Source organism: Apis laboriosa, unplaced genomic scaffold (assembly GCF_014066325.1).
Source record: "Apis laboriosa isolate Shangri-la unplaced genomic scaffold, ASM1406632v1 scaffold188_cov152, whole genome shotgun sequence".
Taxonomy (NCBI): Eukaryota; Metazoa; Arthropoda; class Insecta; order Hymenoptera; family Apidae; genus Apis; species Apis laboriosa.
The window spans coordinates 284548-312333 of NW_025222224.1; the positions used below are offsets into that span (position 1 = coordinate 284548).

A 27786-nucleotide genomic window follows, 5' to 3' on the forward strand; every position below is an offset into this window, starting at 1 on the left:
TAAAGAAATTACGAGTCGAATTAGAATACAAACAGAAACGATTTGATTAAATTTCTAAGTACACGTGGTTTAAAACAATCGATCATAGCTTTGACTTAATTGAATTTGTCACTAATGAAATTTTAAATATATCTAATTTTATTCATTTATTCGAAAAATATATTTTATAAAAACGTTAGTTAAAATTTTCACCTTTGATTATTTTTTTTTAATAAATTAATACATTATATATAATTAATATATATCTCAAAAAGTAAATTATAAATAGAATTATAATTTCTTATCATTTCAATTTTAACCTATTTAATATATATATATTTTTTTTTTTACTTAACATTTAACATTTACATATATTTCTTATCCCTCTTATAAGAATCTTCTTAACATAATTAAATGCACAGACGTAGTATTCCTTAATTTAATATTCTTAAACTTAAATTCAAATTGTTAGTCCAATATAAAATATCGAACTTTCATTTCATCCAAATTGTTCACTTGATAATTGTTCATTATCAAGAAATGATAAGATACAAAATTATATAATAATACCACAACACCATTTTTCATCGACTCAGTTTCTTCATGAAATTTTTATCGAGACCTATCATCGATGAGGCCCAATTAAATATTAATCTTCTGATTCGATCCACTTGCACCTTAAGTGTCGAGAGACCGTATTTTTGTATTCTTGGCAAGAACTACCACGACTTGCGACTGTCACTTGAATGGTAGCTGGTTTTATGGTGTCCTGGTTCCGCCTGGCTCTAGTTTTACGACCTCTCCCATTGGCTGCAGCGGTTGCCTTATAGTTACGAAAAGGTCGATACGCTTCCTTCTCGTCCTCCCTTCCTTTCTGTTCGATATTTCCCTTGGCCACTCGAGAAACCACTCTTAAAGGTGGATCTTTCCAAATCTGGCTCACCTTGAAAATGTGAACGATTTCTTGCTGAATAATTCGCCAAGAATTTTTTACATATTTCCCTACAATTCAGAAACATTCCTTTCAATTTTTATTCAACATTTAAGAGAACATTTTAAACTTTTAAGAAGAGAATCTTTTCAACTCTCTGGAGAGAAATTTCTTTTTCTGAAAAGAATCTGTAACATCGACGATTATTACAATTTAAGTTTCACTCGTTCATTCAGCAAATCACGCATCATACTAATTAAAATGAAAGGCAAGGGCCAGACATTTTGATAAACCACTTCCGCAACGCAAATAAAACGTTTAATTAGATCTGAGGAGATCCACCAATAAAACCAATTACCAAGTCCCTAAACACACCCGTTGCCCCAACAGGCGCACCAAGGCACGTTCCCACTGCTGGTGCTCGCCTTCCTCGTCTTGGCTTCGTTGCCAATCTCTCTGCTGCTAACAGAATTAGTCCTCTCCCTCTCAGAGTTGAGCGCCTCCTTTTCCCTGCCCATGTCCAGGCTGCCGCTCCTCACGGTCCTCATCGAGGTCAAGGAGGGCCTCTTCTTCGCGTTAAAATACAGAGACACCCTCCTCAACTGCTCCTTCTTCGGCGAATCTTGACCCGACGAGGACGACCTGCTCTCGTTCTTGTCCTCTTGCCCTTCTGACGTAGTCGTCGTCGTGATGCTAAGTCTTCTTGTCCTCTTTCGAGCGGTCACCTTACCCGGAGACTCGGGCACCTCCGACGAGGTGACGCTGCCCTGTTTCTTCAATCTCCTCTGAGCAGTCGGCGACAAAGACTTCTGTTCCTTGCCAACGTTTCCTTTCTCCTTTCTGATCATCCTTTTTCTACGCTGCCCGCTTGGCGTGCTGGGTGCGCTCTCCTCATGGGACAACGCGTGCTCGTCCTCGTGATGAGAATCGCCGTCTATGGAAGTCTGAGTCTGGGCCGCCACCTTCAGCGCCAGGTTGTCGTAGTACATCATCTCCCTCTGTGGATATACGGAGCACCCCCTCGAAAAATAGGACACGTTCTGGTAAATGTTTTGCCCGTGCAGATACGGGTTCGGGTTCAACCTGCGACCAGCATTGAATTCATAAGGCGTCGACGGGCCTATGAGGGTGTGAGGGCTGGGCCTTTCGAAGGAAGTCACCTGGATCTGATGCTTGCTCACCGGGGACATCAGTTTTCCGTTGACCAATTGGTTGGTTGGGATGAGGAGACGGTTCTGATCAGTCTGTCTGTACTTGTCTCCGAAAGGTGTCATCCTCCTTTTGAAAGTAGAGGTTTCAGGGTGGGGCATTGGGTAGTAGCACAGGTTGTCATCGTTCACTTGGACCGACAGAGGTCTGGTGATGTTGTTTTGGTTCATATAACCGGCGGCCGCCTCGAAATTTCGTAGAAAGGGATTCTTGAAAAGTCGATAGTCTATAGTGGGTAACTTTGGGATCTCCGGCGTGTCGGGGCTGGCCGCCTGCTCAAGAGCAGCAGGCACCTCTTCTGCGCGTGGCGGCTTCAAAGTTACATTCAGATACGACTTGTACGGTTTCGAGTCTGATATATTGTCCAAAGTATTGTCGCTTCGGGTCAACATCTGTTGCTTGCCTTCAGCCTGATTGGCAGAGACAGGCTGCGACTTAATGGACAAATCTTGCCACGACATCGATTTTGTCAATTGATTACCGATGCTAGATTTCGCGTTCTCGATCAGCAAATTATCCGTGCTCAGGAAAGTTCTCTGTTCACCTTTATTATTCAGAAAATTATCTTCATATGGAACTGCCCCGTTCACGTACACGTCAAGTGATCCTTTCATCAATTGATTCTTGAGGATTATAGTGGACCCAGTCTTGTCGCTGCTCGAACTATTCCCAGTCCCAAGGTAACTGATCGTGGGTGAAGATTCGTCGTTTTGTTTCTTCACTTTCGAAGGCAACGGGGCGAAAAAGTGTTTCGGCTTCTCGCTTCCCGATACAGAACTCTCCTCCTTCTTCCTCTTCTCGCCTTGATCCAACGAATCCTTCAAATTTCTATTCGTGCTCCATCCATTCTCGACCACATTCTCCGTGTTCTCGCGCGTACTTCCAGTTACATTAGGGTTGATCGTGTTATTCGTTATTATCGAACCATCGATCTTTCTTCTGTGGAAAGTTGGCAAAGCAAAACCACCGATCATCTGCTCAACAGGCTTCGCCTGATCCTGACGAATCTCAGCAAATGTCTGCACGCTCGTTAAATTAACATCGGTTGTTTCAAACGTGGCCACCTGCGTTTCAGGTATCATAACGTTGCTCTGCCAGCCTGCAGGTGGCGCGTGCAATATCTGGTCGTTGATCTGATCCACGCTTGGGCCACCCAGGCTCACCGAAGGCAACAGTGGATCTATCGGGATTATAGGATCTGCGTTTATTGACGGGCAAGGAGTAGTTAGCATTGACGCTGGTTCCGTGGACATCATTAGATTCAACGTGCTTGGAAATTTGAAGGGACATTCGGTATAGTAAGCTGGACTACTTAGGCAAGTCGGTGATTGATATGCGTCAGGATAGAAGGAGACGTTTTCGTGAAGTTGCCTCGATTTCAGGATGGAAAGGGGACTTTTCTCCTCTTTGAATTGCGAATTATCTTCGGAAGAGATCTCTTTCTTGTCTCTTTTAGGTTCCTCCTCTTCATCGACCACCGAAAGATCATCAAAATCCACGTGTAACCTGTGCAGCGCGCTATTCGCCATTTTTTCCGTGGAAATTTTTTGGTTCTCCGCGTTTTCTAGTTGCTCGGGTTCCTTGGTCGCATCCTCTTGCCCATTTTCACTGAATTCCTCCCCTTCCTCTGAGTAATCTGATCGCACATCGTCATCCTCGTCGGAGCGATCCTGAAATAGATAGTTATTTTAGTTTTTGGTAAAAACTTTTTCCTAGAATTTTATTCTAATTCTATTACGTTTTTTTACTTTCATTTCTTTTCATATTAATCGTACGATATTAATATACAAATATTATAATCTATTAATTAATCTAATAATTTTATTATATTTATTTAGTTCTTTTCGATCAAAAATTAATATTCGTCTTTTTAGTAACATAAATATTTTTTAAAGTTGAAAGGCACGAAAACTGGAAGATTATGGTAATTGGATTAAGGGAATGTTTGACGCATCAGCGTCGATATTCATTTTCATGATGTAATTCGAAGATTCGTACATTAATATCCCATCAGTAAGCTTACAAACCATAATCCAGCTTCGAAAACAAACTTCGCTATCAATCAAACGGCCGAAATCCCTAAAATCGACGCATCGATCACTCATCTTCGCTAATCCATCCAACTTTGGATATCCCTTACCTCGTATTCTTCGCTTTCTCCGCGGCTCTTCTGTCTCTTCAGTATCTCCTCGAGCTTGTCGTACTCGTCTCTGAGGCTCCATATCTCTCTACGTAGCTGCTCGTTCTCCCTTCGCAGCTTCTTAATGTCGTTCTGACCTGGAACCGAAAAATTAAACGTCATTTTGAAGAACAATAAATTTCGTGCGATTCGTTTTTCCTTCCTGAAGATCGTTTAATCTTTCAATATTTATGTATCTCATAGATTGTTATATTTTTTTTATAATTCAAGATGATTCGGCCTGATTTTTTTTTAGATAGAATTGAATGATTGAATATAGAGAAAGCTCACATTTCTGATGTTACTAGTTCTTTTATTTATTGTTTTTTTTTGTTAGTTGTTTTTTTGTTATTGAATTAAAAGATATTTCAAGTTTCATAAAATTTATCATGTGATAAAGAGAATACGAACACTAATTAATAACAAATGAAGGCTTTTTATTCGAATCTTTATAAAAATTAAAAGTTGAACGATATATATGTTTCAGAAACTATTATTATCCCCATGTGCTAATTAAACCGAAATTATAAGCAAAAAAAAAAAAAAAAATCAAGAGTTTCAAAAAATTTTATACGGTGAAACAATAAAATAGAATAAAATTTCTCTATCCTCGTAAAAAAAAATTTCCAACTCGATTTCCATCATTGAAGAATTAATCACGACTCAAACAGTTGGGTCACGAATCGACCGGTCTATTCCACCTATCGAAACGATCGATCATTGGTCAGAGCTCTGATCTCTAAACCTTCGTCTTTCACTGCGTCAAGGAACCGAGTTATAAATCACCCGAGGGTGAGATCTTCCAATTACTTAACCGAAAGATACGAATAAACTTTCAGCGAACTCATCGAATTGGCGAATATTTGGCTAACATTCAGAAAACAAACGAAAATATCGCTCTAAAACAAATGCCTCTAATCCGAAATCATTTAACTTTTATTCGAAACATTTTTTAATATTTGCGTGATATATCAAATAATGTTATTCAGACACCCGATATAATATAGTACATAATTGATTATTGAAAATAATCACGATATTCCAAATAAAAAAAATTCAATGTTTGAATTTTTCAAAAATTAAAAAAATGATAAAAAACGCACTAAAAATGATAGTATAAAAATGGTAGAACATAAATATGCAAGGAGAAAATATCGAAATTTATATAAATTGTGAAAAAAAAGTTTTAAAGCTCTAAAAAAGTGGCTTACTTTAAAGTGACTTACTTAGTAAGAAGAATGATAAAAAAATAAATAGGAGAACGGTAAATGTATGATAAATGTATAAAAATTCCTTTTAATTATATTCTCCTAATAGAAAATCGAATTTTTGGCTAAAAGTTTCGTTTTATTGTTCGAATATTTTGGAAATTTGCAAGAATTTGACGTCAGTTCTAAGAATTTTAAAAATTCTCAGAATTTGACATTAGTTCCAAGAATTTTAGAAATTCTCAAAATTTGATATCATTTCCAAGAATTTTAAAGATTCCGAGAATTTGACGTCATTTTTCTTGGAAAAATTTTTCAATCAACCTCCTAACATATTATATTCTTCTAATATAAAATCTAATTTTTGGATAAAAATTTTATTATCGTTCAGGGAATTTCGATCTTAATCTTTTTATTAAATATTTCGTTTAATTTTAGTAATATTAAAAAATGTTTGAAATAAGAGTTGAATGGTTTCGACAGGTCTGATGCTCTCAATTTTTTCGAAGATGGACTCATAAACGTTATAAACCACAATTTTATTTTTTTAAATGTTATCATATATTTTTTAATAAATCAATCTATGCATCTTGGCATTTTCTATAAAAATGTATAGAGCTATTTATAGTGAAAAACCATTCGTTTAAAAGATATTTAATTAAATTTATTTATTTTCTAAACTATAGGTTTTTTTGTATTATATTATACGATTCAGTACTTTTTTATAGAGAATGTTAAGATATATCAACTAGTGTATCAGAATATAATTCTATTTAAAAAAACAATATTCACATTTATAAATCCTTTACATTTCTATATATAAAAAAATAAACAGAATATGCTTCTCTCAAAACCATTTAACTTTTATTTAAAAAACTTTTTAATATTGTTTTAATAATATTATATTATTTTAATAATTATATATTAATATTACTTAAAGCAAATAAAATATTTTATATAATAGAAATAGAATATTTTTGATTTAATTATAAAAATATTCTTGAATTATTTAAAAATTTTTAAATAATTAAATACGCGCAAAAAATTTTGTATTTCTGATAGAAAATAAGTATGAGAGAAATAAATATTTAAATTTGTGTAAACTGTGGAAAAAATGGTATCATTAAGAAAAATAGTAAAAAAGTAAGTATGCCAACGGTAAATATATGATAAGTATTCATTAATTTGGTCATTTGGAAATTTCCAAGATTTTGACGTTATTTCTGTAAATTTGAGAGATTCCAAGGAGGCTCAAAAATTACTAAATCTCCTCCTATTAACTTGGATGAAAGAAGAATTAATTAATATATGCTAAAATAAGAAAATACTGAAATAATAATATGGGAAATATCTAAATGATAACTGTTTCTAATATTTAGTAAATTTAATAAATTTTTAGTACCACAAAGGAAAGTAGCTATAAAAAAAGGTAAGTAAATGATAAGTTGAGATAAGTATTTCTAGAATTGAGAAAACTGTTGAGAAATACTTAATATCGCAAAAAACAGTAGCTGTAAAAAAGTCAGTATATATTTTCCTGTGTTTCTATATTTCTATTCCTTAATCTTGAATATTTCTGTGTTCCTATATTCTTATTATCCATATTCCTTAATTCTGAATATTTCTGTGTTTCTATACTCCTATCATCCATATTCCTTAATCCTAAATATTTCTGTATTCCTATATCTCTGTTATCTATATTTCTTAATCCTGAATATTCCTGTGTTCCTATACTCTTATTATATATATTTCTTAATCCTGTATATTTCTATATTTTAATTATCTATATTTCTTCCTTTAGAATTAAGTAAACTGTTAAAAAACAATTAATCAAAAAACAGTGAAAAAGGTAAGTAAAAACAAAGTAAGTAAAGATAAGTATTTATTATTAGAATTAAGAAAACTATTGAAAAATATTTAATATTTCAAAGAATAATAGCTATAAAAAGTAAGTTATGAAAGATAAATATAGAAGTAAGTATTTTACAAATGATTTTTGAAATTTTCGAAAATTTTGGTAAATAAACATTGAAAATATAAATAAACAAAACGAGAATGTAAATAAACATTAAAGATATAAATAAACAAACCAATATTTGCAAACAAAAAATTTCAGCGCCAAGTTTTTAAATTTTCGAAAATTTTGAAAATTTTTTTAAAAAATTTTAAATATATGTGAAATTAAAAAATTTGGAAACTAAAAATTTCCTTTATTCAAAAATTTCGATAATTCCAGGAATTTGATGTCATTTCCAAGAACTGCTAAAATTCTTGGAAAAATTTCTCGATCGACCTCCTATCAAGTTATATTTTCATAGTACAAAATCGAATTTTCGACCAAAATTTTTACTTATTTCATGAATTTCGATAATTCCAAGAATGTAACGTCATTTACAAGAATTTTCGAAATTCCATAAATTTGACGTCATTTCCAAAAACTACCAAAATTCTTGGAAAAATTTCTAGAGCGATCTTTTATTATATTATGTTCTCTTAATACAAAGTCCAATTTTCGAACAGTAAAAATTTTTAGTCGAATTTTTAACATGATATTAGAAGAATATAATTGACATAAGTTTTTCTTCAAGAATTTCAAAACTGATATTATTGTCACTTTTCGACTTTTTATCAGTATAATGCAATTATAAATAGAGTAGAATTTATACTTATTTTTTATACTTACCTTTTTATACTTTTAATCAATCATGTTTTCAAGAATTAGTCATTTTTTAATACTTTATTTACTTCTAAGGATTAAAGAAAAATATAGGATGAGCTATCATTTTAATATCTCATTAATGTTCTATAATGAAATATTAAAAAATGAGATAAAAGTTATATGGTTTGAAGAGAGGAATATTTTTTTCTTTTTCACAAATAGACGCATTGAAGCTTTGGAAATTAACGGTATTTCTTTAAATAGAATTATACATTTTTCAATGAATTAATAGACATAACACAACTGATAGATGGTATTCTCTACAAAAATGTACTAAAGTATTCATAGCAAAAAACTACTAAAAATTTTAAAAATATTTAATTAAATTAAATTATTTTTTAACTTTAAACTATGAATTTAAAAAATATTTATTATTTGCTATATGGGATTTAATATTTTTTTTTTATAGAGAATAATAAATGCATTTATTGAAGCATTGAGAGAAGCATTGAAAGAATGTAAGAATTTAAAAAATCAACTTTCATAAATTCTTTATGAATCAACATATGGAAAAATTAAGAACATTAAAATGTTTCCTTTTCGAAACCACCTTTTATCTGAAACGTTTTTTAATATTATGAAAAAAATAAGATATTCTAAGTAATGAATATATAATAATCAGTATATTATTCTTTAACTCTATTAGAAATAAAAAAAAATGTTATTACGGCTTTAGTATTATAAAACATGACAGCTTTCATTATGAAAGATAAATATATAGAAAGGAATATCTACATTAAAATAATAAACTGTACAAGAAATGTTTTAAAACTCTGTTAGCTGGTAGAAAATAAGTATGTAAATGATAAATGTAAAATGAGTATTTAAAACCTCTTATTAAATTATATTCTCTTGATACAAAGTCGAAAAATTGGAGAAAATTTTCAATCTATAATTCGAAGAAAATTCCAAGAATTTAATATCTGTTCTAAGAATTTTAGAAATTCATAGAAATTTGATGTCATTTCTAATTCTCTGTTAAAATTCTTGGAAAAAATATTTCGAGCGATTTCCTGTCATATTATGTTCTCCTAATACAAAATTTTTCGTTCGTTCGAACATTTGGAAATTTCCAAGAATTTAACATCATTTCTTGGAAAAATTCGATCGACCTCTTATTATATCATGTTCTTCTAATACAAAATATAGTAAAATATAGTATTAAAAAATGCTTCGAATAAAAGTTGAATATTTTCGAAAGGACTATATTCTAGTACCCTCAATTTTTTTGTGAATTCATAAAAACTTCGAGCTCAACTTTATTTTTTTAAATAGCATCATATATTTTTGATAGACCATCTATGCATCTTGGCATTCTCTATAAAAATGTATAGGACCATCTTCTTTCCCCTTTCCCATTATACGTTTTTGATCGATCGATCCAGAGATTAGGAAGTCGATTAGATGAACTTCGCACGCTGTGTTACCATTGTGTCCGTTCTCGAGTGATTAATGCGATTCCTTCCCCTCTCATCGAGAGGAAGTACGGTGTAGAAAGGAACACACGTTGTATTGTCGCGAAATACAGGTGTGCAGGAAGTATTCTTAGCACTTGAGGTACGATAAGTATGTGGAAGTTAGTGTGTGTTTGTTAAATAGAAAGTTTGCTGGAAGTTTGATCTTTGGTTTTGGAAAATTTGACTGCGATTCTTGGATATCACGAATGAGAGGAAGTTTAAAATTTTAACATTCAATCAGGTAGAGGAATTATTTTTCTTATCAATTGATTCTATCTAAATTTGTTGAATTATTATGAAATTTTTATTCGTTCAAAGATTTCTAAAATAAAGATAAAATTTTTGCTGATCATTATTTTATTATATTCATAAACTTCTAGTTTTTGTCTTTCCCAAACTGAGACGAATATGCATAGTTTTTCAAATTTTATCACTTTTTAAATATACGCAGATATACAGTAGATATATTTTCTAGAATCAATGATTGAATAAATGATTATCGAGAGCGAATGTATTCGTTATATGAGATTAATTATTCTATCCGATACATAAATGTTTATTACGTTGAATAAACCTTATTAATTATTCGACATTATTGACACTCGGATCAAAGAAAAAAAAATAAAAGCGTTCAATTTCAATTTGTGCAGATATAAATTTTAATTGATCACATCTCACAATCGTAATTGATCACATCTCACAATCGTAAAATTATCTTCGATTCACACATATTTTTTATCTACAATTTTAATAACATTATTATGAATTAGAGGATATTTTGAAGACTTCGAAATAAAAATGACGAAACTTTCGCTCGATACCGGAAGTCACGAAGCGTTCACCATTATCCTGTTCGAAAACTGGCGCTTATCGGCCGTGCAAACACGCTTTATAAGTAGTCGCGTGATAACAGACCGCTTAAGCTTCGTGGTCGGCGTGCGTGGTGCAACAAGAAAAGCCACGTGGTAAATCAGGATTAAAGCTGAGAGCTCTTTGCCCGGAAATTTAAATAAATTAAATCCTTCCGGAAGTTCATAAATTTGGATTTTCCGACTGGACATCGTCCGCTATTTCGATCCTATTAAAACTTCCTCGTCTCTATCTCTTTTTAAATTTTGTTCTTTTCTTTTCTTTTTTTTATTCTTTCGCCATTTTTCCATCTCTTTCTTTTCGAAGAAATTGTTTTATTCGATTCCTCGATGGTCAAGAGGACGAAATATAATTTTTTGATCGCGAAATGAACTTGTTTTTTATTACAGGTAAAAAACGATGATTTAATGAGTCGAAATTGAACAGATAAATCTTTTTAAAAATGGGGAATAAATTAAAACTAAGACACTGCTGAAACATGAATTTCTAAAACGAAACAGTAAAAACATGTCCAAAAGGATGCTTGTCCGGATCGATATCCAACATATGTTCGTATTTATAGATTTAGCGACTTTTATAGGCATCGTATTTTGCAATACTAAGTCACTACTTGGATTTTATTACCGGATATAAATCTGTTCTATAATACGTGTATATTCTAGTTTTATGCACGGATGCTTTTAGTGCTTTAAGTTTTAACTGTTTCAAGATAAGTTAAGCTTCTTTGTGTTCAATAATAAATTACTACTCTTGAATTTGATCGTTCATAGTTTTTTATTTGTGTTGCTCCGATATTATCACGGTGTATTTATTGCACATTATCCTCTAAAAATAGAGATGGTCTTGTGATTTTTAAAAAATTTTACAAGAAGAAGTAGGCAACGATTCTTTTTAATAAATCCGTTTCAAAAAAAATTCTTTTTTAGCGAAGAAGATTGTAAATTATAATAACTTATGTCTCGACATTTCTGTTCGAATTATTAAACGTATCAGTCTTCAATTGGTTTGGATATGGATATCTTTTAGCAGAAGTTATTTATTTTAAATTGATTTCCATATTGACGAAATGTCACAGCTCCGTGGGAGTGATATTTGCAAAGATGAAGCAAAGAAGAACGTGTTCGTGTCACCAGTTTGTCATGCTCTGTACCTTTCTAAAATATCGACTCATTTTTAAAATGTGAAAGCGAAACGAATCTACATTTTCTTTGATCTGTTTTAACGAGATTTTTCTTACGAATATTATTTTACATTACTTTAAAAAATCTATCTATGTACTTGTTTCAAGATGTTCTATCTTTAATTATTTTAAAGAATTTGATGGAAAAGATTATTAATGGAAATTAAAAATATACTCATCACTAATTGATAACATAAATATTTCATATTCCATGTTAAACAAGATCTCTTTTTTTTTATAAAATCTTCAGAATAAAATTGAAATTTTTAAATTTGAAAATATCAAGTATAGAAAAACTGTGACTGAATCAGAGGAATCAGAGAAAAAATCGAAAGTGCATTTACATTATTTATATACATAATCAACACATATACAATCATCTCGCTTATCAGTCTATATTAAAATCATTTACGTTAATTATTTCACCTTACGAGGACAGATTTTTGCATTAGACCGGAAGAGATACATAAACAGAGACGACGTACATTAACTCGGAGATTGGGTATGCTCGATGGAAAAAGGAGAGGAGACGCGATGGAGGAGGGTGGTTTTCTCTCTGTCTGTGGAGAGAAGAAGCTGATCAAAGCAGCATCAGCCGCATATTTGGTTTCGTCAAGTTTCCATCGGCCTACGCCCGCGTTGGCCCCTTTGAAAAATGGAAATTGCGTGTACCCGGATGCAAACGAACGCCGTGGAAACGGCCTTGGGCTGTGTCTCTCTCTTTCTTTCCCCTTTCGAAACAAGAAGTCACGTAACACAGCCTGATTGATCATGGAGAAAACTTCGCGCCTGTTTGCTCCGCCATATTTACGATGGACGTTAACGAGAAGGATGGGGAGGATTTTAGGTGGATGGGTTTGCGGACGAAGAATATTTTCAGACGGATGAAATTATTTGGATTGTTGTTGTGGTGCGTTTGGAGAATTAGAATAGAAAGGGAAGCTTTCAGGGAGATTTTATCGAGAGAATTGTTTGGCTTATTTTCTTTTGCATTTTGCAAATATCATTTCCGAATCTCATATTTTTCTTAAATTTTCAAAGTTCCAGAGTTGCGCTTTGAGCTTTAATCTGTTTGAAATTTTCCTATGAATTTTTTAAAATTAGTTTCCCCTTAATTTTTATTTATTCGTTTCGAATTTAGAAAAATTTGGATTTTGAAGTTTGACAAAATTTTGACATCTCGAGTCGCAAATTTGTAAAGATAGATATCTCAAGTTTGATGTCTTAAAATATATAAAACTCATCATTAAATCATACACATTCCTAATCGCACACAATTATCCAAAACAAAAACATGGTAGTCCGAGTTAAAATTATCACAAACTACAACCTTTTGAATCTACGAAGCAACCCAGCCGAGGACACGCAGACACAGACAATAAAACGCCAATTAGCATGCTCGAGAAACCGACTCCCACCTCTTCTCCCTCCCAATTCATCATTCGTCGATCTCGTTGGAATATCAACAGAGGCGAAGGAATGCTCGCCGAGGCGGATTAATCTTCGCGCGGGAGGCGACGAGTTAATTAACGCCGGTTATAAATACGAAAGGCAATCTGCATTATGGTAATCGGTCGCTCAGAGTTTCCTCGAACGGCTTGCCTCCCTCCGGATGCCTGATCGCGATAATTTACACGGGATATTGGCGTGATCTAATTTTGGTCGCTGGCGGACGGCCGTGTCACGTTCGATTACAAGCTCCCGAGCTTATGACTTATGAACGAGCGTCCAGTTAACCATCTCTCTCTCTCCCTCTCTCTCTGTTCTAGTTCCTCCATCGTCCTTGGAAAAAAATCTTCCCCTTTCGATGAAACAAGTTTCTTTTTTCCTCTTTTTCTGATCGATACGATGCGTGTACGAGTGAGCGTAGAATTGTAGATTGTCAGAACTTTGTTTGAAAAGAATGTTCATAATATATAATCATTATATGTAATGATTTAATCTAAAAAGTAAGCATTCTGATTTCTTTTGTTTTCGATTATTTTGTAAATTTTTAAAAACGCGAAAGATGAAATTTATAATTTTTTAGTTTATAATTATTGCAGAGATATTTTGTTTTGAATTAAACAAATAAGTCTATATATTCTTGCATAAGTTTAAACTTGAAAAATATTGGAATCGGATAATCTTCTCCTTTGTTATCTTTTAATTTCTCGAACTGAGAACTTTATGCGCGCTGTAAATTTAATATCCTCTAAATATTACGAAAGTTTTTCAGGATTGCCAAAGTTTCCTTATTAATTTAACTTTTTATATTTCTTTAAAGTGAATAAACGAAAAAAAAAGTATTCTCTTTTGAATAACTTATATTCTCATTTAAATCGGACGAATGTTTTCCTGCAAGAATGGAATGGACATTCTTTCTCCAAAATATTTCTTTCGAGAATGCTTCACATTCCAAAATGTGAAAATCAGAAATTACACTTCTGCATATATTAATCCCCCTCTATTACCTCGTTTAAAATTAAAATTGTCGTAACCAGTGCTATAATCTGCATTTAAATTTATAAATATTAATTTTCTTGAATTTTCCAAGAATTTTCTCTTATCACGTATTCATACTTGGGATGTCAGCATAATACTTAAAAAGATAAATAATAATCCAAAGAAACGTAAATTAAAACAATACATCTGTCCATTTGAACGAAAAAATTTATAAATATTAATTTTCTTGAATTTTCCAAGAATTTTCTCTTATTACGTATATATTTGGGATATCAGCATAATTCTTAAAAACATAAATAATAATCCAGAGAAACGTAAGTTAAAACAATACATCTATCCATTTGAACGAGGAAATTTGAAAAAGTTGGAACTGCAGGCGAAGGATCGGGCAAAAGTATATATTCGAATGTTTGCAAGCAATCTAAAAATGGAAAGAGAGGTTTACTTCGATGAGAGAGGTTTCGCGAGGATTGACTTTAAGGTGGCACACGGGAAACAGGACGTCTCCGTGAACATCGAAACAGGAAATATCGCCTGATTTATAAGCCCTGGGAGTAACCAACAACTACCTGGAACGTTCGTCATTCTGTCAATGGGACGGTTTCCTCGAGGCGTTAGTATTGCATACGCAACATCATTAAAAATCATCGAACCATTTATTCGATTCTGAAAAAGAATATTCCCTTTTCGAGTTAACAAGATTGGAAAATTCGCTAAAACGAATAGAATAAGAAAAATATCGGATCCACTCTGTGTAATTTTGTAGATAGGGGAATAAATTTGACAAATTTTGGAAAATAATTATTTAAAAGTTAGAAATATCGAATAATTCTATCTATCTTTTATTATTAGTTGACGAACTTGGAAAATTTACGAAAATGGGAATATTTATAAATTATGGTGAAGAGAGAAATTATTGCATTATGATTTTCCAAAATTTTCACATAAAATAACAGAAATGCAAGAATGAAATTAATTTTTTCAATGAGTTAAATATTATACCTTATACTATTTCTATTTTAAGAAATCAAAATGACGATTAAAAAAATATTCGAATACTTTCAATGATATCTAAAATTAATGTAAAATTACTTCGTTATAGATTATTGTTAAAGGATATTCCGAACCCTAAGACTAAATATCACTAGCTTATGATGTCATATTTCAGAATCTTCGCAAGTTTCCTAATCCTCTAAGTTTCGTATAAGAGGATGGATCTCCAATGAGGTATTGCCTGTTCCTAACTTGAAAGCAGGGACGGCTAAGTACTCGTTCAAAGTAGAATTACTTAGAAATCGATCTTATCTTCAAATTTTCCCGCGTCCAGTCTACGAACTTTCGAAATTCGCGTTTCTCAAAGTGAGAAGCTAGTTCGATCTCCTAGAGTAGTCGAAACTTTTGAGTATCTTATCACCGGTCAGTTTCTTACTTTTCAAAAAAAAAAAAAAATACATTCAATTTATTCATTTGTTAAATATTTTGAATTGAATTTATTTGTCGAAAATTATTTTATATTCGAAAAACAAGTTTGCAATGATAATCGAAAATATTTGAAATTTAAATTTCATGGAATTTATTACTAAATTGTTTGGAAGAATATACAATTATTTTCATATATCCTGTATTTCCAATTTCATCGTATCAAATAATAAAAATAACTTTTTATCAGTTAGCGTAAAAAAAGAAAATTAAAAAAGAAAGAAATTGCCGTATCAATTTCTACGATCCTCCCTATAAATCTTAAAATAACGAAATAAATATATCTACTTTTCATTTAACCTATGACCTATGAGAATTCCGCATATCGCGTAAATCGAAAATTCTCAGATAAATTACGACTTACGGCATCCTAGGGTGGAAATCTTAGTTCCTCGATCGAGTAACATATTCTTTTGTCAAATATAATTTATCATACGTTCGACTGCACCTGCGACGAGAAAGAACAGAGACGTAGGGAATGTCGTTGAAATAAGAGATCGTTGTTTATGGTTCCAAGCAACAGACAGGCTTCGAGGTATTCCTGCGCGCGAGTTTTACAACCACTATAGTTCTCTGACACTAAATTATCGTTGGAGCAAGTATACAGGGTGTCCTTGTAGAAAAACGTGCTATCATGCATCGATAAATCTTGGTTCACGCGATCTGGAATCGTGAGTCATCGCGTGTCTGAAATTTTCGATTATTTAAAGTGATAATCTCGTTACACTTTTATTCTTAAATTGATATTATTCTTAAGTTAAGATATTATAAATTTGTAATATTTTTTTGCTATATTCTTTCGTAAATTTTTTCTATACAAGATTGGTCTAAAAATAAAAGATTGGTCTAAAAAAAAAGAAAATATGTAAAAATGAAACAATATTTTTTTTGCATTGTGTATTTATAAAACAATTATGATCGCTTTGTTCGTGACACTGAAGAAATAGAGAGATCGTTTTATTACAGTCGTGTTTCTTTTATAACTCTCTATTCAAAATACCGCAAATTTAAATATTTTTCGTTTCCGAGCCAAGATTCTATTTAAAATTTGTATCTATTTATAAACGTTTCTTTTCAATTTAATATTCAAAGAAATATTCCAGGATTATCTTACATAATTAAATATTTTATCATGATTAATGAAATATTATATATTTACCAATAAATTTTATTATCGATTAATAAATTTAATAATAAAAGTTTCATAGTTATCCAATATAAAATTGTAAATTTATAACTTGTCAATTTACTAATATTATTGTTTGATTCTGTTCTGCAAGAATATTTATCAAAAAAAATGTTTTATAATTGCCAAGTTAATTTCGTTAATAAAATATTATAAAATTGTAAAATCTAATTTGTCAATGTTTTTTGAATATATATATTCAATAAGATAAGATTCGAAAAATACAATTTAAAATTCTTCGTGGTCGTCATGGTTTATTATACACTTTTGTTGTCTTCGTTTTTTCCAAACGCAGTGTTTGCATCTTGAATTCTCTACATTTCGCAAGTAATAAAAATATATGATAGTCGCTAAATTGGCCCTATTCAAATGACTCACCCCATATTCCCACGCATGGAGTTCCATAGAACGGTCGATGACGTCGTTCCAAGCATGACCATGTCAAAATACCCATTTGCCCGCTTTTGAATAATTACCATCCTCGGTATTTTTAACCTGGAGAAGTTGGAGGAGTAGTTCCCGGAAAACGTTTGTAAAATGTCGAGACGACAAGCTTTCATTGAATCTTTAATCTTTACTGTGGAATCGTGTGCAATCTGTGTGCTCGTTCCTTTTTTGTTCAGAGATACGTACGTGGAAAAGAAAAAAAAGGAAAAGAAAAAGAAAAAAAAAAAGAAATGTAGCGTGTAAAGCAGAGAGCTAACTTTATTATTGACTTTATGTATAAGCGTGGGATTTGTCAGTTCGCTTGAGGCGAATTGCAACTTTTTAATATTTGTTGCACGGATATACAACAATGGGGAAGATAATGTAATTCTGTATTCGATTGTAGGAAAGAATTTAACGTGAAGAATATTTAAATAGGATCATGGAAAATTGAATATAAGGAAAATCGATTTGATTTCGAGGAAAGAATTGAAAATATTATATTTATTTAAATTGAGCGAACGAAGAATTCAAGAAAATTCAATAAATGGAACAAAAATTTTAACTTAATTAAAATAATAAATAAATAATAAAATAATCAGTAGAATCAATAAGAAGAAAGAATTAAATACTGAAATATTCGAATATAAAATCCAAAGGATAATAACCAAAGATCTAAAAGACAAACTTTAAAAATAATGAAAAAAATCAAAAAAAAAATCCAATAGAAATAGTAATAATAGAATAGAAATAATTAAAGAATACAACACAACGAAATACTCGATACGATACGTTAAAAACTCCAAAACAATTACCTCGAAAACCGTCGGAACCATGTGTTGAAACCATTCAATTACGCCTGTTCAAAGCGAGCTAACGCAATTCCAAAGAAAACAATGTAACGTCCAAGTTGCTCCAAACCAAACTACCCCAGCTAGCCGGCTTCCCTCTTTCACGGAACTCCACTTTCGAAACAGAATTACCCAATTTCCTCAGACCGTGACACATCCACACACACATACACACACGCACATATACACGGAACGAAGAGATACAGAGTATATCTCGCAGAAGCCACACAATACGCAGTCCCATGACCGACGAATCGCCATTCTATGTTCGAGATCCTGGTGTGCGACAGGCAAAATAATTTAGCCTAGCCGGAATTCGATGGTTTCTCGCCTCCTCGATAGATTTCCCCACCTCTCTAACTTCCTGCTTCTTCTTCGCGAAACACAATTCGAAATTTCGGTTGGAAAATAATAATAATAATTGTTATTATCACGATACGTGAACAATGAGGACGATAATGATAACGATAATGGAGGAGAGAAGCGGTTGAGTTCACCGTGAACTTTGGCGGGAAACTTTGAACGCGCGAGGACGGCATATAATAAGGGATTCGCAATTTATGGCGGTGGTAAACCTACGAACGATAACGAAATGTTGCTGCGAAAACTTGTCAAAAGGCAAGAGATTATCCTTGACCCGCCACGTTTAATCCACCGTTTGTTAGTTTGTCTAATATAAGGGGAGGGTATATGGTATGCTGGTTCTGCGTTCGAGATATGTTTCGATTATTTTTAGAATTTTAGAGAAGAGAGAGAGAGAGAGGGAGGGGAAAGGAAAATGTTTAATTCGATGGAAATGGATTCTTTGTATTGGATACGGGTTTAAAGGTTGTTTAGGAGGTGGAAACGTGTACGCTTGCGTTTCCCATTGACGTATTTCCGAGAGATTCTGTGATACATTGTAGGTTATGTTTACAAGGGATTTCAATTAGATAGAGAATCGATTTGATATAAGTTAAATTGGGACGCGTGTGATTGATGTATTCGAATATCTTCGCGAATGAAATTGAAATTCGAGCAATTAGTTGCACAGGAATAGAGAAGTGGGAAAGACTCTAAGATAACTCTTAAAATTTAAAGTCTTTTATACAGTGTTAATGAAATCGTTAAGCAACATATTTTCAAAAATAAATAAATTTATCTTGAAACTTGATTAAACTTCAATTCCTAAAATTAGGGAAATTTTTAAATCGTTATAACTCTGAAGACAGAGTTTTTTTTTTTTCAATTGATAAATGATTATTAGAAGCGCGAAACTTTGAAATGCTCTTTCCTTTATTTCAATACGATTTTCGATTCTCGAGATATTTTTATATAAAGAAGAGAATAATTTACCCTAAATTAAAATAAATTAAAATTCGGAAAAGTTTGAATCGCTATAATTCCGAAGATAATAATTTTTTATCAATGAATGAGCGATCATTAAAAGTATCGAATCTTCCTCTTTAAAACATCTTTTTATTTATCTCGATACGACTTCCAATTTCCAAGATATCTTTATGTAAAGAAAAAAATAATTTACCCTAAATTAAAATAAATTAAAATTTGAAAAAGTTTGAATCACTATAACTTCGAAGATAATAATTTCTTATCAACGAATGAGCGATCATTAGAAATATCGAATCTTCCCCTTTAAAATTTTTTATTTATCCCGATACAACTTTCGGTTCCCGAGATATCTTCGTGTAAAGAAAAGAGCAATTTTTTAAATCGTTTACTATCTCCCTCTTTATCCTCCTTTATTCGAATCTCGCTCGCACTTCGTTTCACTGATCTATCTCAAACTCCAGACAAGTGACAGACGCGATTTCTAAAAGAAGGTACATTTCCAGGAAAAATTGTATGAAATTGCAGATTCATTCATAACTTCTTAAGTATTATGGAGACTTTGAATCCTTACATCTCGGCAATTAAGATTTCTGAATAATACAAAAAGTGACTTCAATGGCATGGTTTCCTCTATTTTTTAAATGGATTTTGATAGCAAAATTATTGTTTTCTTTTACGGTTTTTTCTTACGATTTTTTACTCTCAATACTTCATTTTTGTGATGTTAAACGTACAGAAACATTTGTTTAATATTTATACAAAGTGAATAATAAAATATATACAAAATGAACATATCGTTTTCAAAGTGAAAATGATATCTTTTCCCTAAAATTGATTTAGAAATAAGCGATACGTGGAGATTAAAGGCAACGAGAATGCATAACCGAACCACAGTATGTAAACCACGAGTATGAAGTCAAGCTACAAGAGATACCCTACCTCAGATGCAACTCGCGATTCGATAAAGCAACAACTATCTCATCTAAAATTCAAACTCGACACCGTAACATTAATTTATCACAGAGATGGCGTGTAGAAGTCGTGTTATGGGTACGAGTGTCAGACAAATTTACAAACTCGTTAACCCAAACGGCATGCAACACTAGAGTGTAAACGAGGGTACTTACAAAACACGAGTTATTTATTATATTTCTTTTTGTTAATTAATAATATTTTATCGTAATCCGTACAAGTTATCCTTAGTTAGAAACTTTTTAATAAATAATCGATGAAATTAAACTCCAATAGTTTAATAGTGTCAATTTATATTAAATGTTTCCAGTTTATTTTTACAGTGATACCTAAATGGTAATTGTAATTAAATTTTCTCTTTATTATTATGAATTTAAAGCTCATTTTAAATATCAAAATAGATCGAAGATATATGTTTGGCGAATCATTCATCGTATGGCTTCATGAATAATCATTTTGGGGTTGGAATTCTCTACCATATGCAAGGGTGGCATACGCTAGAATGTCAGACTCCTTCCATCATGAAAGGCTGGCTTGTAAAGGGACAGACCCTAAATGTTTGAGAGGCTATCGGCCTTGTTAATTGCTACAACGCGTTATCAGATTTACGATATGTCAATCGCCATGAAAATCATGATGTTAGGAGCAATACATATAAGTTTAATAAGCAATTAGTGGTAATTTGTTTTCTCATTTAATGATTTTCTGTGTTCATCTCTTTAACTGTTCATCAAATTCGAAATTATATAATAGAATATCATATAAGAATATGCGATAATCAATCACAAAATCAAAATTAAATTATATATAATTAAACAATTATGAGAGAAAATCAACATAAATAGCAATATATTTATCGAGTAAATATTTCAAAACAAAGTAAAACAATATTTCTCACAACGATCTTATATCCTCGCATAATATTTCAAAACTCTGCACCCTCTGAACCGAACCTCCCTTACAATTTCACTCCCCTTGTTCCTAAAAAACTCGACATCAAAGAGAAAAAATCTCACGCACATGCTAAAACGAAAAAGATAAAACATCAACATTTCTAAACGACTGTTTTCAAATCGTTTTCAAGTCTCTCTCTCAAACCTCAAACGAGAAAGAGAGAGAGAGAACGTTTCTAGAGACGCGATCGTGCGATGATTGAAAAGAAAACGCGAAAAGAGGTCGTGCAATTTTAAAAACGAGCAGGAAGTTGAGTTTCCAAAGGCTGACAACGGATTTTCCAACGCAGGATGGGAGAACGCAGGTGAAAATACACGACACGTTTTCCATGGCCCTCGGCCATTTTTCCGTCGACGAGCCGGCAAATTACGCGCGATTTCGGGATCGCCGGGTATTTCTGCCCGCTTTTGTCGACAAATGAGTAACTGATGCGTTCTTAAAGACGAGAAGATGAAACTCGTTTGTTACTGGACGTTGGTTGGGTTCAAGTGCCACTTTCTTGCGGGGGTGTAATAGGCGCATCTGGCTACTCGTAGATCACTTATTACGTGTATTACGTGTAAAATTTTGATTGATGAATTACTGCGACGCGTATACATTCGTTATCAATTATCTTCTATAAATAGAGATAGAATTTAATCAAATTAATTTTATATTTATAACATTCGTGAAGAATAAAAAATCACAGTATGAAATTAAAGAATATTTTTCCTTTGCGTTATATTTAATTACATATCACATATCAAATTCTTTTATTTTTGCAGTCATTTTTTACTTTTAATTGATTCTTTTGAAAATTTTATGATTCTCATTAGCTTTTTTTAACGAGTGTTAATAATTTATAATAAATGATCTTTTTAATTCATATCCCTCGAGATTTAATAATTCTACTGTCTTCTTGTATCTATATTAATATAATTTTGTTCATTTCCCCAAATTAAAATATCTCTATAGTATCAAGATCATATATTCAAGATCTATCTCTTTTCGAATGTTTATTGATTTGTACTAACTCTTCGAGTTATTTTATTCAGTTATAAATAAAAATATTCTTAGCGAGCAAGTAAAGACAAAAGTATGAAATAATATCTAATAATAGTTGAAGATTGTCCTTGAAAATTTATCAGAGGGGTGACATAAATTACTAAGTAACATGACAGTAATAATTGCAATTCAACGTGGAGCACGTGGCTCGTCTGCAAACTTAACGAGTAATCACGTCAAGAAAGAAAAGGCCATTTCCATTGCCGGTAAAATTAGTCGGTGTTACAATACCATTATGCTTCCTCGCACTTGGCAAGATTACAGTCGTGCTTTTGCTCTGAGGACTACAAAGACCTTTAATTTAGTAACTCCTCTATGCGACGTTCCTCCTCCAGGACAATTAATGAAACCTAATCAAGTACTCTGAAACAACGGTATAACCAATTTTCACCAAATTTTCGAATCAATTTTTCGAGAGAAAGAAAATTTTTACGTGAATCCAATTCGAGATTAGGATATTCGTTTTTTTTTATAATTATTATAAATTTGATACGATAGATGAATGGACTTCGAATTCGTTGGAAAAGTTCGAAGGAAAAATTTGAAAGTTGTAAAAAATTTCGATTTGTAAATGTGAATATGATTTGTTTTTCAAATGAAGAATTCTTGGTAAAATGATTCACTGGATGCTCGCTGTATTTTATCGTACCCAACTTCATAAGATTCCCAGGCTCCAAAATTAAACGTAAGGAAGTGAGAGATGTTCTTTGACGTAATTTCTACCTCAAGAGCAAACCAGACCACGTCTTTGTTATTTTTAAGATTAAAGATATTCGTGAACCGACGAACTTTCACATTTGTCTTTACGAATGTGAAATTTTTCGCGGTATTTAAACCACTTTAATCCGACTTTCCAAGTTAAGATTCTTGTTTATTTGAAGTATGGTTTATTTAAAGCGCGTACACGTTCTTCGCCATCTTCACTTTGACTATCAAAATTAAAATAAATATAATTTTACAAATTATTCTTCTTTTTTTAGCTCGCGGTTTATCAAAAATATTAGCATCAATTTTTGCGAAGAACAAAGAAATTTTCTATATATTACTTAATATTTCTCTGAGATAAACTTCAAAATATTCTTCCAAGATTTAAAAATCTCGTATTTCAAATTTTAAATAAAAAAATCTTATCGCTATATAAATAATTCATCGATTTCGAAACAAAAAAATAACTCACTTCTGTTTTCGTTGATTAAAATTCTCAAAAACTTTTCTCGAATATATTATCAAATAAACTTTTGAAAATTTCAACAAACAAAAAAAACAAATCCTAGTAATCCAACTTGCAATAATATATTCCATTCAACACTATTTGTCAAACTCCATCAAACTCTTCGTCACATATTTGATCAATATAAGTAAATTAATTTCAACAAAAACTTCTTCACATTGCAAATCCAATTTCCACAAATAATTTTCACTTTATGAAACATCCCTAAACCAACTCCATTCAACGAGGAAAGAACGCACGATATATCCATATCCATCACATTTCGAACGATCATACGATTCACAAACTACTACTCACTGTCTTGCATCCGTCGTGTTCGAGGTCACGAGTTCCACCGATCTTAGGATCGAAAAGAGATCGAGATCCTCATCGATCGATCACGTTCCACGCCGCGATATGGCTTCCTTGCCGGGAGAGGTTCATTGTCGCGTTGTCAACTCGCGTTTTCTGACGATCTCGGCTGCCGGATCGTGTTCTCCGCGTATGCTAATTTTGCTGGTGCAGTCACGTGCTTTCGCAACGCGAGTGCACCGGCTTGGCGTCGCTCGACGCCGAATATGAATCTTCCCGGGATTTTCCTCTTGTGCTTTTGTATCGTCGCATCTTTTTCACGATTTTTTTATCGCCCTCCCTTTTGTTAGCATCGTTGTGGAATTTCAGAATTGGAAAAGAGCGTGGATTTTTGAGAAAATGAACATTTTTTTTTTTTGACAAAGGAGGAAAATTGAAACTTTTGTTGAAATAAGTTTTTTGTTAAATGTAATAGGAAAATTTAGAAATTATTATTTAATTAATAAATTACGTGATATGATAATAATTAATAAATTTTAATACTGTTCTTGAAATTGGATATATTTTGAAGATATATTTGTGTTTTAACGAAAAGAATTTTTAATTTAATTTTCGTAATTGAATCGTCAAATTAAGCAAATAACGTTCAGTTATGCAGAATATATCATTTTGTTTTTTTGTTTTCTTTTTTTTTAATGAGAGTCTTAGCTAGAAGGGATCGCGCAATTCCTTTCTTAAACTGAAATAAATTTTATTTTAATGCAGAAACTAGAAGCTGCTATTAGTACTTTCGCTTAATAAGCTCCAATAACATTAATTACAGCAGATAATTACGTTAAAACTCTAATATAATTACAACGTGACTTGCTCGTGGAATTCTGTTCTCTGTTATTTCCACGGAAAGATTTCGCAAATATGGATGGAAATAGCTTGAAAGGAATAATCAGAATGCTTTTACTTTAAAAATCGAATATAACAAAGTAATAATTATCAAATTAATAATCAAAAATATATAAAACAATTTCATCAATGTGGAATCATCAAAAATAGAATTTTCTGAAGAAAAAATTGAATTTTATTTTGAGATTGATTTGCTATTATTTTAAATCTATGGAAAAATTTATGTTTCTTTAGAATCAAAAATATATTTAAAATAATTTTTTTCTTATTATTTATTATAAATAAAGATTTATTTTGTCAAAATAATTTTTACTTGCACAACAATTCTCAAAATACTGTATTACAATTAAACCTTGATTCAGATCTACTATTCTACTATTAACTCGTATCTCTATCATTCATATCAAAATCACACATCTTTCCTCCAATCTATCCAAAAAAACGGTCTAAAAACAAGGAAGAAGCAAGAAAGAAACAAACGAAACATCTATCAACCACTATCCATGTTAAAGGAGTGGCAAAAATCCCATGGTAGAATTTAATATCGAGGAACAAACGATGATTCTCCTGTGCTCGTGAGTTTTTTCATCCCCTTTATTCTCTTTCTCTTTCCATTACCCTCTTTCAAAAGGAAATTTCTTTCTCTCTTACGAGCAACTGATATTTTTTTCCAGAAATGTGTGTTAATATACGTAAATAGAAATATGTTTAACGATTTGATATAAATTCTAAAAATATTATCATAATTATATTACAATACAAGTATTGTATTAATTTTTCTTTTTATTGAACATGTGAAATGAATTATTAAAGTTTCAGTAATTTTCTTAGATATTAATTAAAATTTTCAATACATAAAATATTCAAATTTCAATCCTCTGTATCTCTCCATTGAATTTCATTATTTCTAACTTTGATATTAATTTTACAGAATGTTTCTGAATCATCATACAAGTGGTTGAATAATAATTGCATCACATGCAAAAATGAATCAAATTTGAAAATTGTTGAAATACAATCAATGATCTACATAAAATTGTAAAGCAAAACTTTCGTCACATTACATCTCAAAAAAAGAAAAATTTTCCCATATGAAATTATATTTGAAATATGGAACTAATGGTAGATTTCATCCCCTAAAAAAGACTTTTCCACTGAAAAGAAGATTTTACATATATAATATCCGCAAACTTTCGGATTTTATTAAACCAGGATTTTCAAGAACGAATTAGACAAATTTCCCTGGTAAGCCGATGTTCGAATATTTTTCACGAGCTACCGTAAATTCCATCAACGAAAATCATATCCACCAGTGTGCCCTCTAGTCATTAGTCCTGTCTTTGTTTCTTCCATTTTCCACCTTTCTTTTTTTTTTTTTTTCGTTCAACGAGAAGAGGGGAAAGAGAGGGTCGGGGAGAGCTGGAAGGAGAGAGAATATTAAAAACTTTTTCCATAAAGCGTCTTCGCGAGTCGAGACGCCGTTAGATCGAGCATGAAAGCCTGCTCCTTGCATTTTCAAGCGTATCCTCACCGGTTTTTCCGAATTAGTTCAGACGGTTTTCCGCGATTTCCCTTTTTTTCTCCTTCTTCTTTTTCCCGCCTCTCGGGCGAAATGAACGCGCTGCGGCTTCTTTCGAGGATAAATGCGGGGACAGAAGTGATGGAGAGAAACAAGGGGGATAGTGAAATTTAATTTCAATGGCGAAACAAACGAATAAAGAGGTGAACTGGTTTTTTCGTTTTTAAATGAGTAATATTTTTATTATGGTTAGTTGATAATTGATAGGGATTTTGTATTTTTCGTTTGCATACATATGTGATTCAAGTCTCTTTTTTATAATATAAATCTCTTATTAATTCGTGTTGAAATCTAGCATTGATATGTTAATAAAAACAATGGAAATATTCGTAGGAGGATTATCCAAGAGATTGTATTTTTATTTTAGAGATAATTTTCATAGAAGTGTATGTATATTATAGATAAGTAAATTATAGTAACACATTGTTTTTGTTTTTATTTCGAAACATTCTTCTCGATTGATTGAAAAATTGTATGTATTATCATATATTTTGGATTTAGGCTATAAACGTCGATTTTTTTCTTAAATGATTTATAGATGTTAATAAGGAATTTGTTTGTGTTTCTTTAAAAGAAATCTTTTAATAATTTTTAAAGAAATTTTTACAAACTGTAAAATCGTGAAAAAATAAATTTAAATTTTTTTTAAAACTTACGAAGTTTAAAATTCGAAAATTTCGTAAAAATATTTTATAATTTTATTTATCATCGTCATAAATTCAGACAGTTCGATGAAATTTGCGTTACGAAAAAAAAATCGGGTTTAATTTCGTGAAAATTTTTGTTTTCAATGTTGATAATGGAGAAGTATTGCCTAAAATATTTGGAGGAACAAAGCATACGGATCGATAAGCACGATGGTACACGATGACATAATCGAAAGGTTAATTGGAAATGCATATTTGCGAAGGGAGCTAATTAAGGAAATTGGATACGCAAAGATGATTAGGAATACGATCGAATATGCAACAAATTAATTGGAGGAGATATTTAATTGCGGAAAAGTTTGCTAAAGCTAATGATAAACCATCATCTCACAGAGTGGAATATTTGAATAATTAATTAAAGAATATTTTTAACTACAAAATAGCTTGTAGTTGAATTAAAATATACAAAATTATTTACAATTATATTATTCTGTATATCGAGAGTATAATTAAATATTTTTTAAACAACAAATATACGAAGATGATTTAAATCGTATTTCTCTATTGCATATTTTTTATGGAAAAAAGAAAAATAGCAAAAAAAAATTAGCAAAAATATTAATAATCACTAAATTGAAGATGTACATGTAAATTCTGATTAATCTAAATAAAAATAATGAATATTTTACTTTAAATATTTTACATATTTTGTCACGTATG

At 31.4% G+C, this 27786-nt stretch overlaps 2 protein-coding genes across 5 annotated transcripts in view; one reads left to right on the forward strand and one right to left on the reverse strand.

Annotated features, from left to right (window-relative positions):
• The window catches only part of LOC122711777 (tyrosine-protein kinase transmembrane receptor Ror), a 276507-nt gene that overhangs the window by 63835 nt on the left and 184886 nt on the right, over positions 1-27786 (forward strand). The gene's annotated exons all lie outside the window — the stretch shown is intronic.
• The window catches only part of LOC122711778, a 35978-nt gene continuing 8594 nt past the window's right edge, over positions 403-27786 (reverse strand). For 2 of the 4 annotated variants that reach the window (XM_043930822.1, XM_043930824.1), the window contains exons 2-3: positions 4260-4396; positions 403-3789 (exon numbers count right to left, since the gene is read on the reverse strand). In XM_043930822.1, the coding sequence (XP_043786757.1) occupies positions 1276-3789; positions 4260-4396 (2651 nt within the window). In that variant the 3' untranslated portion in view covers positions 403-1275. Of the gene's footprint in view, positions 3790-4259; positions 4397-23946; positions 24072-27786 lie in introns of those variants that run through there. The other 2 variants (XM_043930823.1, XM_043930825.1) reach the window with 2 other exon arrangements.